The sequence below is a fragment of the Bos grunniens genome, chromosome 4 (assembly GCF_055505025.1).
Source record: "Bos grunniens cultivar Pamir isolate PY7600 chromosome 4, Bosgru_T2T1.0, whole genome shotgun sequence".
In the NCBI taxonomy this organism is placed as follows: Eukaryota; Metazoa; Chordata; class Mammalia; order Artiodactyla; family Bovidae; genus Bos; species Bos grunniens.
In genome coordinates this window covers 23,221,765-23,234,631 of record NC_141168.1, presented here as the reverse complement: position 1 = coordinate 23,234,631, position 12,867 = coordinate 23,221,765, and the positions used below count along the sequence as shown (strand labels likewise).

General features: G+C 40.7%; 1 protein-coding gene across 8 annotated transcripts in view; it reads left to right on the top strand.

Annotated features, from left to right (window-relative positions):
* The window catches only part of EXOC4 (exocyst complex component 4), an 802,504-nt gene that overhangs the window by 47,737 nt on the left and 741,900 nt on the right, over positions 1 to 12,867 (top strand). For all 8 annotated transcript variants that reach the window (XM_086395578.1, XM_086395579.1, XM_086395580.1 and 5 more), the window contains one exon: positions 8,003 to 8,187. In XM_086395578.1, the coding sequence (XP_086251704.1) occupies positions 8,003 to 8,187 (185 nt within the window). The remainder of the gene's footprint in view (positions 1 to 8,002; positions 8,188 to 12,867) is intronic.

Here is a 12,867-nt window from a genome sequence, read left to right as displayed (position 1 = left end):
CACAGCGCATCCTTCTATTTATTTATTTATTTATTATTTAGCTGTGCAGTCTTAGTTGCCACATGCAGGATCCTTAGTCGTGGCATGCAAACTCTTAGTTGTGGCCTGTTGGGTCTAGTTCCCTCCCTGACTAGGGATCAAACCTGGGCCCTCTGCATTGGGAGTGCAAAGTTTTAGCCACTGAACCACTAGGAGAAGTGCCTCTGTATGCTCTTAGAACAAGCCAGTGTTTCATGGCAGTCATAGGATGACTAAGATCATGACATCCGGCCCCATCCCATCTGGGCAAATAGAAAGGGAAAAAGTGGAAACAATGACAGATTTTATTTTCTTGGGCTCCAGAATCACTCCTGCTGGTGACTGCAGCCATGAAATTAAAAGATGCTTGGTCTTTGGAAGGAAAGCTATGACAAACCTAGAGAGCATATTAAAAAGCAGAGTCATCACTTTCCTGTCAAAGGACTGTCCAGTCAAAGCTATGGTTTTCCAGTAGTCACGTATGGATGTGAGAGTTGGATCATAAAGAAAGCTGAGCGCCAAAGAATTAATGCTTTTGAGTTGTGCTTGAGAAGACTGTTGACAGTCCCTTGGACTGCAAAGAGATCAAACCAGTCCATCCTAAAGGAAATCAACCCTGAATATTCACTGGAAGGACTGATGCTGAAGCTCCAGCACTTTGGCCACCTGATGTGAAGAGCTGACTCACTGGAAAAGACCCTCATGCTGGGAAAGATTGAAGGCCAAAGGAGAAGAGGGTGGTAGAGGATGAGATGGTTAGACAGCATCACCGGCTTAGTGGACATGAATTTGAGCAAACTCTGGGAAATAGTGAAGGATAGGGAAGCTTGGCATGCTAGTCTATGGGTTCACAAAGAATTGGACAACTTAGTGACTGATAAACAGCAGACAGGATGAGATCTTTCATGAAGCTGGAAGGTACATTTGATCTCTTTTGAATTTTGTTTTCTAAGGTCTATTTGAAGATTCTTTACAGGAGAAATTCACAAGAAAAAGGCCTTTGATTTTATAGGTCCTCTTCCCTTCTTCACTTATCAATAACTTAATCTCATTTGCTTTATCCTGTAAATTCCATTATCTCCCCAGCAGTCTATTGCATTAAGCCTTTAGTACCTAATATGGCCTCATTTACATTGACACGTGCTTGACCTCAGCCCCTGTCCTCTCTTTGTTAATGCGCTGACAAGCACTGATATTTCTCTGGAGCATTATCATTTGGCTGTTAGCTCAGCTAATAACAGCCCTTCATTTGAACTGATGAAAGTTTATTAAATAAAAACATGCAATAGCCCTGGCAGTAATGAAGGGAGAGCGGAAGTAGCCAGCACCCTGTTCGTAGTGGTGAGAGCCTGCTGAGTCTGCGTTATATGTATCGGGTTTCCTGAGGGAAAAGAAGGGGCACTTGAATGGGGCTGATCAATAGTATTAATATGTTAGCGGACTGACTTTAAGAATGGGCTTTTTCTGTGGCCCGATTTGATCGTTGTCGATTGGCTATAAGCAGGGGAGTTAGTGGGGAGAAAACATGTGTTCTTGCTCCAGGCACTCGGCCTTGCCCTTTGCAGCTTTCTTGGGAAGTCCGTCTTAAGTACCAAACTGCCAATTAGCCCTAAGGCCTTCAGTCAGAGGCCAGACTGAACCCTGGGGAGCTGAACCCCTCTCAGGAGTCTCCAGTGAAGCTGGGATCAGGGATTCTGGTTTTCCGCTGAATTCCTAAGACCCCCTGAAACCGCCACAGTAGCCTGAGCCCTTTATTCTCCCTTGTATGTCATATACTTTTGTGTGCAGAGCGTGCTAAGTGCTCCGTCGCTTCAGTCATGACCGACACTTTGCGAGCCCTGGACTGCAGCCCACCAGGTGCCTCTGTCCATGGGATTCTCCAGGCAAGAATACTGAGAGGGTTGCCATTTCCTTCTCCAGGGGATCTTCCAGACCCAGGGATCAAATATGCATTTCTTACATCTGCATTGGCAAGCGGACTCTTTACCACTAGTGCCACCTGGGAAGCAAGTCTAAGCCGTCCTCTCCTTAGGCCCTGTGTGGTGGTTGGTGTTGTGCTTTAAACACAAATGAGCAGATGACGTTTATACCTAAAAAGTGTAAATTCTATTATCGTTTATATTTAACAGGTAAGATTTTTGTGAACAGAATCCTTTGGGATCACATACTTCTCTGTTTTCTGTCCTATAGGTAGAATATGATACTATATTCTGCAAGTAAAATTGTCCCTAGTTCCTCTGTGCGGCTAAATATCTATTAGGACTATAAGGACTGCAACATTCTACAAACAGTTCAGTGCTTTCCTGGGTGCATCAAGGCTTTCAGACTGTCTCCTTAATCTATTAGATTGAACCATATGAAACAGCCAATATTTGATCATTTTTGACTGGTACAAACAGTAGTTCCATATGGTTCAAATTTCAAACTAAGACATGAAGTCCTGGTGACTCTTATTTATTTATTTAATGTGTGCTTGGTTTCTTTTACCAGTTTCTGTCTGATAAAATCTCTACTTTGGGAAATATGGTATAGCTAAATGGGAATGTTTGGTAAATGAATGGTAAAAAACATCTCTGCTTGTGTTGAGGTGGGTGTGAAGCATATTTCATTCAGACTAAGACTTCTTGGGTCCATCTGGGATCCCATGAGCCCATGGGGAATTCGGGGTGGAGGACTCTTGAGGAACAGGGCTTGAAGACACCAGTTTGCCTTCCCACAGTTCAGCAGCCCAGTGGTGCAGACTGGTGACCTGGGTACTGAGTAAATCTTGGGTCCCAAGGCATGTTTCTTTTGTTCATAGCCAGAGATTTTTGGTGTCATTTAGTTGAGACTGTTTAGACTTGTATCTTATATACTTGTGGGCAGGGACAAAATCAATTCTCTGAAATAGTCTAATTTTATATCTTACTATTACATCTGTAAGTTGGGCCACAGTAACATTTTCAGAATGGTTATATTGTTTAACTAGAAAAATGCTTCCCTAAGGAAGACTTACTGACCTATTGGAAAGTGATAGAACATTTTGGAACCATGTAATTGTCAGAGTCCTGAAGGAAATACTTCTTTTGGACTCAACAGTGGCAACACATTTGTCTCTTTTAGGTAACACTGTTGTCAAAATAAGCATTTTTATTAGCTAGCAGATGGTTTAGTTATCAGGTTGGATTCTTTGGCTTGTATTTAAAAGGCTTTTCTTTTTGTTGTTGTTGGTTTGTTTGCTTTTGTTGTTTGGCTTGAACCTTAGTTCTGTTTAGAAAGTTGCTATTGTCATTCATTTTTGTGTATCTCACTTCTCCCAACCAGAAAAATAAATATCAGTGGTTTCTTTCTCAGCATTTTTTTTCAGTGAAGCAGATGTTTGAGAATGGCCAACTCTGGTGTTCCTCAAAGACATTTCCATTGGTTCATGTTAAGCACAAAACTAGATCTTTTTACCTAATCAGCTTGAGTCAGGCTGGTAGAAAACACTTAACCATGAAATAATTATTTCTAATTTAAACTAAAATGCAATTGAGAAATAGTTATCTGGGAAAGAACATTTAAGGGCACTGTAGTTCTCATCTCTCAACTCAAGCAAATTTTTTTTTGGAAAACACCAGACGGTTCTTGATTGTGTACAGTTTTTCTGTTGTGTTAGTCACTCAGTCGCATCTGACTCTTTGTGACCCCATGGACTGCAAACCGCCAGGCTCCTCTGTCCATGGGATTCTCCAGGCAAGAATACTGGAGTGGGTTGCCGTTTCCTTCTCCAAGTTTAACTGTACCTTTGACCTATTTCTTGAGTTATGGAAATATTTTTCAGAACTTATTTTCCTAAGTGGATTTTTTTTCCCTTCAGCTGTTAATTTTGTACTGGGGTATAGCCGATCAACAGTGTTATGGTAGTTTCAGGTGAGTAGCGAACGGGCCCAGCCATGTTTAAACATGTATCCGTTCTCCCCCAAACTCCTCTCCTATCCAGGTTGCCACATAACATGGAGCAGAGTTCATGTGCTGTACGGTAGGTCCTCATTGGTCTAAATGGACAAGTTCTTAATAGTGAAACATACTGCCCTGTTCTATATCATGTGTTAAAACATTTTGTTGATGTTTGCTTACGTTCATAGTCCTAAAAGAAATTTTTCTTTTCAACTCCAAAATAGATTTATCTGTATGAGTAGTTTCTCACTCTGGTGAGTTAGAATGTTACTGTTCTTATTTTATTATTATAGGTGTTCTCTGAAAAAAATTCCCTGTTGATATCTCTCTCTTTCCTATGCCTTCCCCATACTGATTTATTTCTGAAACTATGTGTAAGAAAGCTTCCAAATAACATCTGGTTGGTTCATTATTTAGTAATCTGTCTTCTAAGACGTGGTGTGGTGTACCTGAGAGGTCATGGTGGAGATCATTTGGTACATAAATTCATGGTATGATATCTGTGAGATAAATAGACAGCATTTTCCAGTGAACTATTCGACTGTATGTTGTCTGTTTTACTTTTCACCTGCTGTGTCTTGTCCTATAATTTTAATATATATTTGTGACATTATTCAGTGTTGTATGTCACACTTTTGAATCGAATTTTGATTATTTCTCAAAGAGTGAACCTGTTGCTGTCCACTGGAATTCATCTGCATCTCCTGAATTTCTGTTGAGGTTTCATCAACCTGTTGTTTAAAAAGTGCTCTGTGATCACTAAATTTAGAGAATGTGGAATAATTTATAAAATGACCACTTCCCATACATGAAAAAAAATCCTTTAGTGATATTTTTTCATCAGTAGTTAGACACATTTCTAACTGTGTGGGTTGCTCAGTCATGTCCAACTCTTTGTGACCCCCATAGGCGGTAGCCTGTCAGGCTTCTCTGCCCATGCTATTTCCCAGGCAAAAATACTGGAGTGGGTTGCCATTTCTTCCTCCAGGGGATCTTCCTGACTCAGGGATCAAACCTGCAGCTTCTGCATTGGCAGATGGATTCTTTACCACGGAGCCATTTTGAGAAAGCCCTATAGATGGATATTTAAGGATTTCTCTTCTAGTAAAGGCTGAATGTTAGGAAATACCTAAAAATCCGACCCCTCAGTATAACAGCATTAAAAGTGGTGGTTGGATTCACTGCTGCCTACAAAGTTTTGCTTATGCATAAGCTTTATGGTACAAGTTACTTAAAACCACAGAAGATAAATGTCAGGTTTCTAAACTGATGTTCTAGAGATCAAATATATGCGTTTACAACTATTTTGTTCAAATTGTTTTGAGTACCTAGGAAGGTTAGAGTCGGGGAAGACACTGGCTTTGCTTAGCTTCCATAATTATAGCTTTATAAATAGACTTTTCATTTGTGAAGGCCAGGAAATAAAGCACTGTGTCTTCGTACATAAATAGAGGTTATTCATGGTAAGGTTTTCAAATCTTTGAAGTTCTGAGACTATTTTTGATTCTATGTTAATTGTACTTGTATTTTGGGTCAAGAAAACATATTCAGAAAATTTGTAGTCTGTATGGTTAATAATAGTTCCATGATGGAAACAGCACTTTACTGCAAAGACTGCATTAAAACATGTTGGAAACACCCTCTGAGGTTGCTTTGTCCATGTGGTAAATAGGTTCTATTAAAAATAATTTGAGTGAGCACTCAGTATAGGCCAGGCACTGTGCTAAGTGCTTTAGCTATATTTAAGAAAAATTAAGCAGCTTTGAAAGTTAACATTGTCGTATAGTTTTATACTTGGAACATGAGCTGTTTGGGTTAAAAAAAATCTTCATGCAGATTCTTACAAGCAAATTGAGTGTGGCTGTGCAGTGGGTGGTTTTTAAGCTTAAATATCTCAGCTGGATTTAATTACCTTGAGGGATAAGGCTGCATGATGGGCCAGTGGTTTACCAAATTATTTTTCATTTTCTGGATCTTGATGTCACTAAAGGTTAATGCATCCTCTTTTCTCTGCTAGAGACCTGAGTTAAAAATCCATTTTGGAGCATAAGTATAAATGAATTTGTTGTTGTTTTTCCTCCTTGGGGACACTTTGGTCATTTCGTGAGGCAGGCAGTCTTTCCATCTGGAATTGCCCGCAGCTTGCACCAGGCACAGGGTCTCCATAGCAGGGGCTGTTGCAAGTCAGTGTGAACAGGAACTGGCAGGCTTCAGAGGGCAGAGCTGGCCCAGGGCTTGTCACTCTTTCATTCCCCGATTCTGTCTTGGTTAACTTAAGGAAACTTATTTGCTAGTGACATTTGATTATAGCACATCACAAAACAAGTGATGTATTTATGGCTAGGCCATTGCCTTTTCTTCCCTATCTTAGGCTGGTTTGTATTTGGCAGCCACAGAGTTTTCTATATTCGCTCTCCCTACTCCTCTAAATTGCTGTGTATGTTAGGATAGATCTGTGATCAACATTTTTGATCACTGATGTTTTATAACTTCTACTGTCTCTTGATTGCTTTTGTATAAATGCATGATTTTTAAGGTGCATGTTTATATCCATAATTACAGTTACCCTGAAGTAGTGCCCTTGGTTGGGTGTCCCAGGTGCTCAGTGGCAAAAGAATCACTTGCCAGTGCAGGAGATGCAGGAGACGTGGGTTCGATCCCTGGGGTGGGAAGATCCTCTGGAGAAGGAAAAACCAACCTGCGCCAGTATTCTTGCCTGGGAGATCCCATGGACAGAGGAGCCTGGCAGACTACAGTCCTTGGGATTGCAAAGAGTTGGACATGACTGTGCGACTGAGCACGCACATGCATAGTGGTACTGGTTATTGCCTTTATCCGTACGAATGAGGACTATTTAGATGTATAACCAAATCAGGGAATAGTCATTGAACATTAATTCCTTGAGGGAGCTTGGTAGTGCTCTTTTCTCTGTTTTCATTTGTAGTCATCTCTTTATTTTTATTATTACTACTACTATCATTATTATTGTTAGTCTTGGTGTTTCTCTTTTCCTATACATATAAAAAGACAAATAAAATTTTATATATATGGATAAATGAGATTATATAATACATACTGTGTTTTTTTTCCTCCTTTGCACTTAGCACTTTGTTTTCCAAATTCCCTGAGTCCCTCATCTTCTCCATTTGTTGTAGGTATTGCTACACCATTTTTATACACCCAGTGCTTTTTGTCTTAAAATCTTCCAAATTGCACTTTACACCAAGAGAATCTCCCTCTTCATAATTTATCTTCTGTTCATCTTTCAAATCCCATTTCTTCTGTCAAACTGAGTCAGTCCAAGGAGAGGTGAGAACTGCTATTGTTTGCTATTAGCTTTCATGTAAAACTGCCTTTCCCTCTGTGTGTATGTGAATATGAGAAAGAGCCAGAGAGACTTGAGCATGTGTAAGTATGTGTGTAGACTTAGGCTAACCAAGCTCTGACTCATAATGGCCCTAAGAATTATTTAAAGAAATTGATATAGTGTGCTTTTACTGAGTCTTAATCTTAAAAGGTAAGTTTGACTAAAAGTTGGTCTAAATTATTAGTACATGGACTTCTTGTAAGGATATAAAAATAATTATTGGGAAGTCAGTTTATTTGTGTCCATTGATAGGCGGTGTGTGTGGGAATAAATAGCACATACAACGTTGAGGTGCTTGAGGTGCCTTCGTGTTTATCATGATTGTTTTCTTCAGCAATATCTGCTAAACCCTTCAAGAGCAGAACCAGGCTTACCCACATTTTACTCAAAGTCTCCTGTGTACTGATGAGGTTCTCACAAACTCTTTTGACAGTATCTTTGAAAAAATGAGAGTGAAAGTCGCTCAGTCGTGTCTGACTCTTTGCAACCCCGTGGACTATACAGTCCATGGAATTCTCCAGGCCAGAATACTGGAGCGGGTAGCCTTTCCCTTCTCCAGGGGATCTTCCCTACCCAGGGATTGAACCCAGGTCTCCCGCATGGCAGGTGGATTCTTTACCAGCTAAGCCAACAGCCTTTCATATTTATAATATTGTGGAGCTATTTTGTTGTCTGAATCGTTTTCTTCCGCCTCTCCAGGTGTCCGCAGTCGAGTCTTTGGAGGGCCCACTGCTCCAGGTGGAAGGACTGAGTGACCTTAGGCTGGAGCTGCACAGCAAGAAGATGAACCTCCACTTGGTTCTCATAGACGAGCTGCATCGGCACCTGTACATCAAATCCACTAGCCGAGTTGTGCAGCAGAACAAGGAAAAAGGGAGGATGAGGTTAGTCAAAAAGGCTCTTTGCCACAGCGTCTTGTGGCCGTGTAAAGCTTTAAGGGATATTATTTGCTTTCCCGAACATGGTTGTAGCTTTTTTTACTTGTCTTTTTAACATACTGTCTCTGAAAATGTAAGACGGGTTTGTGATAACCAACGCGCCCCGTCCTGAAAGGCTGACACTGAGTGTTTGTTCATCCCTCACTTCACATTTCTTGTGGTCCTTTTATGTACAGATACGTAGGAAACACTTACTGTGGGCTTTTAATGTACTCGATCAGAGAGACTCTGGTGTATCTCAGAAGGAAGAGAAAAACCCTTAAAATGATAGTGCAGTCCTCCTAATTAAGAAATGTAGGCACATGAACTGAAGTTAGGAGATTGTTACTTAGAGCTGTGTATAATTCTTTTTCCGGGTTAAGTTCAGGCGAGGTTGAGTTAGAACACTTGTTTTATCCTTGGTCTGGGTGTAGCTCAGTCCTGTGATGAAGGGCCTGGGTGGACTCAGAACATTTATTAAATTAGGGGAGACCTGGTAGGGAATAAGACCAGATGGTAAGATGGTAGGACATCGGTGTTACTAACGTGTGTCGGATAGCTGTGCATGGCGTGTGTCCTCCCAACATCGTTTAAAATAGCCTTAAACTAACTGAAGAAGTGAGATTCTTCAGGGGGCAGTTGAGTTGAGCTCTGTACTACTGACACTTTTTCATCGGGCTGTAGATGAGAGGAATGCTGGAAGCAGTGCATGCTGGGAACGAAGTCTGTAAAATCCTATCCTGTTCAAACCCTAATCGCCAACTTTGTGTGTGATGCTTCAGTTCAATCAGAGCCCGTGACAGAGAAAGAGGAGTTTCCATCTCTTTTCTGCAGACGGGCACTGGAAAACCTTAGGCACACAAACTAAGCTATGGGCATGTACCTTAGACTTAATCTAAGCACTGGATCTGAATATAGCCTTGTTGGAGAGTCAAGTGGTGGGTGGGAGCAGTGCTAAGGAAATTCCTCCCAGAGTGTCTGGTGGTAAATAGTGGATCTAAATAGATTTGTTCCTGTGCAAGGATTAAAAATAAAAACCCCTTCCCATGTAAGCATAAGGGAAAAAGCATTACATTGAGTTCTCAAAGAAGAGCATTTATTTGAAGGAAAGGATTTATAAAGCTAAATAGGAAATGTTTAGGAGACTTAGGCTCAAGGTTTCTCAAAAGATGCAAGATGATGTAGATTACGTAATTGCTCAGAATTATCAGCCTTCCCCCTCCACTTGAGTGGGAGAAGTGTATTTCCTTGTCTCTGATTCTTGGGCTCCTGCTTTTGCTGATTGTTAGCATGTAACACGAGGGGCCTGAAATGTGCCAGGGTGCATGCCCTGTCATGCCTCTGTCACTGCCATGGTGATGTTGGTCCCCAGAGGAGGAGGAGTCATGTGGAATCGAGCCAAGTTCAGCTGAGCTGGCTAGCCTGAGTCAGCCAGTCACCCAAATGTGCTTATTATTGAACATGACTGAGATTCTGTGGCTGTATGCAGCAAGCGTGTAGCTTCTATGAAATGATAGTGGGGAGTCCTATGAATGGGATTGAGAGAGATGCAAAAAGAACTAAGCAGGAACAAAATGTAAGGAAAGTCAAAATATTGATAGTCAAAATATCAATATCAAAATATTGATAGTCAAAATATTAAATTCTTTTTTAAAACACTGAAAGAGTTGAATCAGTGATATGGAGGGGAAACTTATGAAGAAGGAAAAGATAAGATGATGAAAGAAAGGTAATAGATGTGAAAGATGGAGAATAGTGATCAATGAAATGATTTTAAGCGCTGTATAGAATGACACTAACATGATAATGTTATAAGTTGAATTGTGTCCCCTTAAAATTCATGTGTTGAGATCCTAACTCCCAGAACCTGTGACTAAATTTGGGGCTAGGGTCTTTCAAGAGGTCATTTAAGTTAAAATGAGGTTATTAGCATGGGTCCTAATTCAACATGACTGGTGTCCTTATAAGTAGAGGAAATTTGGACACACACTTCTGAAGAGGGAAGACCATGTGAAGACTCAGTGATAAGACAGCCGTCTACAAACCTAGGAGAGAGGCCTTAGGAGACACCAACGCTGCCAACATCTTGTTCTTGGACTCCTCACCTCTGGAAGGGTGAGAAAACAGATTTCTGTTGTTGAAGCTGCTCAGCCTGTGGTACTTCGTGATGACAGCCCTAGCAAACTAATACAGAGAGAAATAGTGGCAGTACTTAGAGTGTAAAGAAAGAAACCTACTCACACAGAAAAAAAGACCTTGGTCTGCAAATCAAAATGATTCAAGGTAAAATTAGTGAAAAACTGACTCTTAAATTCATAAAAAGCTTTCTGATTCTAACAAAGAAATAAGCACCAGGGAGAAAAATTATGTTCCTTTCTCTGACAGAGATAGTTATATGCCCACCTAACCCATTCTCACCTTTATTTTCTTTTAAATTATTCATTTACTTTTTATTTATTTTTGGCTGTGCTGTCTTTGTCGCTGTGCGTGGGCTTTCTCTAGCTGCGGAGAGCGGGGGCTACTTTTTGTTGCGGTGGGTGGGCTTCTCTGCAGTGGCTTCTCTTGTTGAGAAGCACAGGATCTAGATGTACAGGCTTCAGGAGTTGTGGCGTGGGGGCTCAGTTGCTCTGTGTGGCATGTGGAATCTTCCTGGACCAGGGATCGGACCACAGCTTTGGCAGGTGGATACCCATCCACTGTACCGACAGGGGAGTCCCCTTTCCTTCCTTTTTTTAATGACAACTCTTGTTTTGTTCATGGTGGCCATATATCCAGCAAAAAGACTACATTTTCCATCCTGCTGCCATCCTTCTGTGTAACTGAAGGTGATTAGTGAGACTTCTACTTGCAAGATGTTGAGTCAGGACTCATAGGAACATTCTTCAGACGTGCCAGCAAAGCTGGTATGCTCACTCTTTTACCCTGTACCTGCCTTCCTTTACTTCCTGTCAAGGAGTTGGACTGGGGCTATTGTCTTGGATACTAGGTGACCTTGAGAATGGAAATCAGATCGTAAACTCTTTAATGACATGGAGCCTCCATTATACCTCTGAATGGGATTTTTGTATCTTTATATGACAAGAAGGAAATCCTTTTGATTTACTCAGGTCATGGCTGTTTGGGTCTTCTGTTTATATGTAGTTGAAACTAGTCCTGATAAACAGAAAGGAGCACCAGTGAGGCTCACCAGGATTTGCTTAACATAAAATACTGGAATACAGGAGAGCAAAGTCTACAAGGAATGGAAAAGGATTGGGACCAAAAATCTCTATATCCAGCCAAGTGTACATAGGCAACACAGCAACATTCTCAGATATAAATTAACACAAAATACAAACCTGGAATTCTTTTCTTGAGAAAAATGCTCAAAGATGAACTGTAAGATAGGAACCAAAATTAGCAGCTTGAGAACAATAAAGTTGTAGGTAGTTTGAAACTGCTGCCAGGACTGACTTCACAGTATTAAATATGTAAATTTGCATATAAACAACTGAAATGTTTTTTGCAATAGTTGGAAATATTTTGATCAGAAATATAAGCTGAAAACTCTTTTTGAAAAAGAAGGTCTATGTGATTAAAGAATACTCTGTAACAGTAAATAGAATATATATCCCTATATTAAGTTAGTAGAGACTGGGAAATATGGATAAGCTGGAGATGGAAAGGAATGCTGAATTCTTAAGATGAATGAGAAGGATTTTAATAATTATAGAGAAAATATGTTTAATTCATTTAATTTTGTATTTATTAACCTAGATATATATAAAGATCTTTATATTGAAAAGTCAGAGAAGACAGAAGCAGATAAAACATGTTCTTTATTATAGAGAATGATGTTTTAGCCAATATTCTTGACTGCAAATAGCAGAGTCAGTCCTGGTAATAAACAAGGAAAGAAATTTAGTGGAAAGTTATCAAGTAGGGTCACAGAATCTAAGGAAAGTGAGTCTCTATAGACAGGCTCTAAAACCCTGGAGGGACCACGGGAGATGAAGCAGCTGGGTGTACATCACAGGCAAGCCACAGGAAGGGTCTGGTCGGGTTGTGACATCATGCCCTCAGTTGCTGAATTTTCAAGGTGAATGATCTCTAAATGTCACTTCCCTCTTTCTTTATTTCCTCAAGATTCAAAGTGTTGTCTGGAAGCTTCCAGTTCTTGGAGCCTGAGACATGTCAACTTGTATAGCGGGAAGAAGTGCCCTCTTTTTCCTGCTTTGACCCAGATCATGGAGAGTCTCTCCAAATACAAAGACTGTTCCAGTTGTTGGTATCCAAAAGCAAACACCCAGAAACAGATTTCTAGTGTAGGAGAAAATGAAAGAAGTCACACAAAGGCGCAGAGAACCTAGGGCTTAATGTTCTATACAGGGCATTCCAGAGGCCGTTGAAAAAGCATGTGTACATTTTTGTGTGTATGCATGACTGTGTGTGTGTGTGTGTGTAGGGATGGAAAGACTCCTTTCTGTTAACTGTTTTGAAAGGCATACATGTTAGTCGCTCAGTCGAGTCTGACTCTTTGCGACCCCATGGACTGTAGCCCACCAGGCTGCTCTGTCCATAGGATTCTCCAAGCAAGAATATTGGTGTGGGTTGCCATTCCCTTCTTCAGGGGATCTTCCCAAACCAGGGTTTGAATCTGGGTCTTCT